The following is a 4,319-nucleotide window of genomic DNA, read 5'->3' as shown; positions in this document are numbered from 1 at the left end:
GTATTCTAGAATATGTATGTCCACGTAGTATATTGCCCAGCCACGTAGTATATTGCCCAGCCACGTAGTTTACGTAGTATATTGCCCAGTCACCACATAGAGAGAAGACATATTGAACAGGAGATCAACAGGACAAATATACAAAATTATCAAAAAGTATTTATTAGTGAACAGTCCAATAAGCGCACAATACAATTAAAAACAATTAAAAAACACACAGAGGTGCCCGTAATACCGGGAACCACAGAAAACCTTAGCCCACAGACAAAAATACTGGATATAGTGGCACCTGAGAGAGCTAACATAAATAGAGGAGCGTTTCCAGAGCAAAGGATTAACATGAAAGTACATGTAATATATCCCAGTTCAATAAAGAAATAATAAATAAATAATAATAGAATCAAATAACCCTGGAACACACTCTAAACTCCTGAGGGGCAGACAGACCACATATGTAACCAAAACACCCTATTTAAAGACCTATAGTAGTCCACATGTCATTACACTCACACATGGATATGGTGATCCCACTAAAAAAGATATATAAATAAATAATACTCTAAAGGTGAGGTGTAGTAAGTGGACATACCAAAAAAGTAATCAAAAAAATGCGAGACCCATGCGGGGCCATAGAGGGTGAATAGCAGGTAAATGACAAGTCAAAAAATTACCGGTCCAGTCCGTCCTATCAGTCAGGGTGCCAGTCAGATAGTCATAAAAATTGTGTCCATGGGGCTAAGTTGCCCTACGCGTGTCGCCGCATGCAAGCAGCTTCATCAGGGGCAGGCATGTCCACTTAACCAAAGACTAAACTTATATATACCTTACAAAATAACAGGATCACCCCCAGCTGGAGAGTAGAGCCGCGGGTCCAGGACCGGAAGTACTAACGGCGTGCTTGCCTGCATATTGCGCAGGCGCATGAAACAACATTGACCTCACCGCTATGGGCGGTACTAAGCAGTACAATAAAGAAATTCCAAAGCCGGCATAGTAGGTCTATTACTGCGCAGGCGCGAGAAAGTATTACGCTGAGAGGCTGACCTCACCAGAATAAGCGGGCCAAGCAACGCATTACACAAATGCCCGAATACCGCACAGACTCAAAAGGGAGGCTGACATCACCCCTATCAAGCAGGGAAACCGTAAAGACCACATGTTGCGTAGGCACAAGGTGAAGTAAAAGTCCCCACCACTGTGAGCGGCATGGTTGGAATAGTAAACCAAAGCATAAAGACTTAGCCAAAACATGGAAAAGTGGTAGTTTCACCGCTAAGATAGACATAGCGCAGTAAATAAAAAAGCCATGCCGGCAATATTGTAACCATTTATAGCGCTGGCACAGGGAGGAGTTAAAGGCCAGGGGGAGGAAAGAGCAAAAAGGAGGAGGGGAATACCGACCTCATCGCATGTCCCATATACGATCAGAGGCCCAGGGATACCCAAGATGTTAAACAGGCACCAAGTTAGTATCGGAATACAGCCTTACCATAGACAATTATCAACAGGCCTGAATATAGAAGGAATTAGAAGAAAAAGTATACATGATATACTGTTTAATAATAATCAAAAATGCATAAGGGACACATTCAATGCCATTGTACAGAAAGTGCAACGAATAGTGTCCCGTTAAATAAACGATAGCAACCTACAAAACCAATCAAAAAGTCAAAGGAATAAAAACAAAAAAACAAAATAAAATTTTGAAGACTAAAACAACTCAAAAGAGTTGTTAGTCTAGATACCAGACAAAAGGCAGAACAAAGATGGCGCATACCAAAAAAGGTATGTAAAGGTATGTATACAGATGTAAACCAAGACATCCTATCCTACTCAGGTGCCACATAAGTCCTATTCACACCCACAGGGTCGCAAATACATGCGATATAACAAGAGGTGTAATGACTTCATCTATTTGATGGGACCCATGTAAAGCCAAGGGGCCAATATAACAAAGATGGTGCTCAGGCCCACCCTAGGCAATTTTATGCCAAGCAGACCCAGGATGTAAAGTGCCCAATGCAAACTACAGTAAATAGAGAAGGATGACATATAAAGCATATATATACAAAATTACAAAATTACAAAGGGGTAAGAGAAAAGAAAGAAACTGTCCCATAAGTCCCAACTGCCCCATGAACTAGAATGCGGGTTAAAGCAGATATTATAGTTGTTTATAGAATCCTGTGAATAACAGGTCCTCATTGAGGCCCCTTGGAGTGCAGCTCTGAAGTTTATAAATCCATTTGGACTCGCACCGAAGGAGAGCATTTGTAATGTTTCCGCCTCTGATGTTTGTAGATACGCTCTCCAGGCCCATAACCTTAAAACCCACAGGAAGTCCTTGATGTTTCTCCAAAAAATGAGCCGCCACAGATGACAAAGTCTTGTTCCTTTTCTGATCTCTCGAAGCCATAGCGATGTTGGACAAATGTTGCTGCATCCTTCTCTTAAGTTCCTGCGATGTCTGGCCAACATATATCTTGGGACAACCACAGAGTATAGCATATACCAGATTTCGTGAACGACAGTTAAAGTATTCCCTAGAGCGAACCTGAAAAGGCAAACAAGAGGCAGAACAGACGTCACTGGCTGTGATAAATTGACATATATTACAGTTACCACAGGGATATGAGCCCACAACCCTCGAGCCACGGTTCAGCCTCCCAGATGGCCTATAATAGTGACTATGGCATAAGTCATCTTTAAGGTTCTTAGCCCTCCTGGCAACTAGATTAGGAGTTTCAGAGATGAATGGTATGATTTTCTTGTCGCTCAAGAGGATATCCCAGTTCCTCGACAGAATGCCTCTGATGTCTGACCATTGATTGTTGAAAGTAGTTATCAAAGGTACCGATCGAAGAGGTTCACGTACCTTTTTCTCCAGGAGGCTGGATCTATCCTGACCACGAGCAAGTTGGAATGCTTTGGAAATCACCCTTTGTGGATAGCCCCTTTGTTTAAATCGCCTTGTCAGGTCCTTGGCTTGTCCCAGAAAATCTGTGTTGGTGCTACAGTTTCTCCTGAGACGGAGAAATTGACCTTTGGGGATCCCATTTTTTAGATGTTGCGGGTGAAAGCTCTCGTAATGTAGTAAGCTGTTTGTCGCAGTAGCTTTCCGAAACAGGTTGCAGGCGATCTTAGAGTTTTCGATGGAAAGTTTGATATCAAGGAAGTCTACAGAATTTGCTGAAATGACAGATGTTAATCTCACATTAAGAGAATTATTGTTTAAAACCTCAACAAAATTCCTACATCCAGCCAGTGAGCCCGTCCACAGGAAGAGAACATCATCTATATATCTTTGCCAGGTGAGTACTCCCCTGGCAAAGGCTTCCGACCTGTAGACAATTGTCTCCTCCCACCATCCTAAAAACAAATTCGCATAAGATGGCGCGCACCGGGCACCCATAGCGGTGCCCGAAATCTGTCTGTAATACTTTCTGTCAAAAACAAAGTAGTTCTTATCTAAGATAAAGAACAACAAATCAAGAAGAAAATGGTCATGTGTTCTATCTCTTTTAACTTTTTTCTCCAGAAAATATTTAACCGCAAGCATACCTAGATTGTGTGATATGCTTGTGTACAGAGCTTCGACGTCCAAACACACCAGGTAAGTGTCCTCCGGTATCTCACAATCCTCCAAGACTTGCATCAAATGTGTCGAGTCTCTAGTGTATGATCTTAAAGCAAGGACAAAAGGTTGCAAAAAATGGTCCACGTATATGCACGGGCGTTCGAAGATACTCCCAATTCCCGACACAATGGGCCTACCTGGTGGCTCTGTCACAGATTTATGCACCTTAGGGAGTGCGTAAAAAGTGGGGACGACCGGGGACTGGGTAATCAAGAAATCCGCTTCCTTTTTGGTTATAGTCTGCCCATCCAGTGCTTTGAGCACAAGGGAGTCCAATTTGTCCTTAAAAAAAGATGTAGGGTCAGATGGTAAGGTGACATAACAATTCCCATCATGTAGCTGACGAAGTATCTCCCTTGTATACTGTTCATGGGGCCAAAGGACTATGTTACCCCCTTTGTCTGCCTCTCTAACCACAAAATCCTTGTTATTCTTCAAATTCTGTAAAGCTTCTCTTTCCCCCCTACTAAAATTATTTTGTTTGTTAGGATCCAATTTCAGTAAATGAATGTCCCTACATACCTTATCAAAAAAGATCTGTATCGCAGGGAAGAGAGAGAAGGAAGGTGTGGCCTGAGAGGGAAGTCGTCTTGGAAAGAGGCCTCTTGTCTCCGCCTGTTCATTTTCTTGTAACAAGTCCAAGAGATCCAAAAAGACTTGCTTCTCATTATCCGGAAAAGAC

The 4,319-nt window shown here is 42.4% G+C and overlaps 1 protein-coding gene across 2 annotated transcripts; it reads right to left on the bottom strand.

The window, feature by feature from the left end:
- Positions 1-1,360: 1,360 nt before the first annotated feature.
- On the bottom strand, positions 1,361-4,319 carry LOC138658181 (uncharacterized). 2 transcript variants are annotated; one of them, XM_069745701.1, is made up of 5 exons: positions 4,160-4,319; positions 3,775-3,919; positions 3,562-3,683; positions 2,876-3,189; positions 1,361-2,554 (listed from the first exon to the last, which is right to left on the bottom strand). In XM_069745701.1, exons 3-5 carry the CDS (start codon positions 3,653-3,655, stop codon positions 2,165-2,167), a joined length of 798 nt encoding a protein of 265 aa, XP_069601802.1. In that variant the 5' UTR covers positions 3,656-3,683; positions 3,775-3,919; positions 4,160-4,319; the 3' UTR covers positions 1,361-2,164. The 2 variants fall into 2 exon arrangements, with proteins under 2 accessions (XP_069601802.1, XP_069601803.1); XM_069745702.1 differs by lacking the exons at positions 3,775-3,919; positions 4,160-4,319 and having other exon boundaries at positions 3,562-3,734.

Source organism: Ranitomeya imitator, chromosome 1 (assembly GCF_032444005.1).
Source record: "Ranitomeya imitator isolate aRanImi1 chromosome 1, aRanImi1.pri, whole genome shotgun sequence".
NCBI classification, from domain to species: domain Eukaryota; kingdom Metazoa; phylum Chordata; class Amphibia; order Anura; family Dendrobatidae; genus Ranitomeya; species Ranitomeya imitator.
This window is presented reverse-complemented; position numbering and strand designations above follow the sequence as displayed.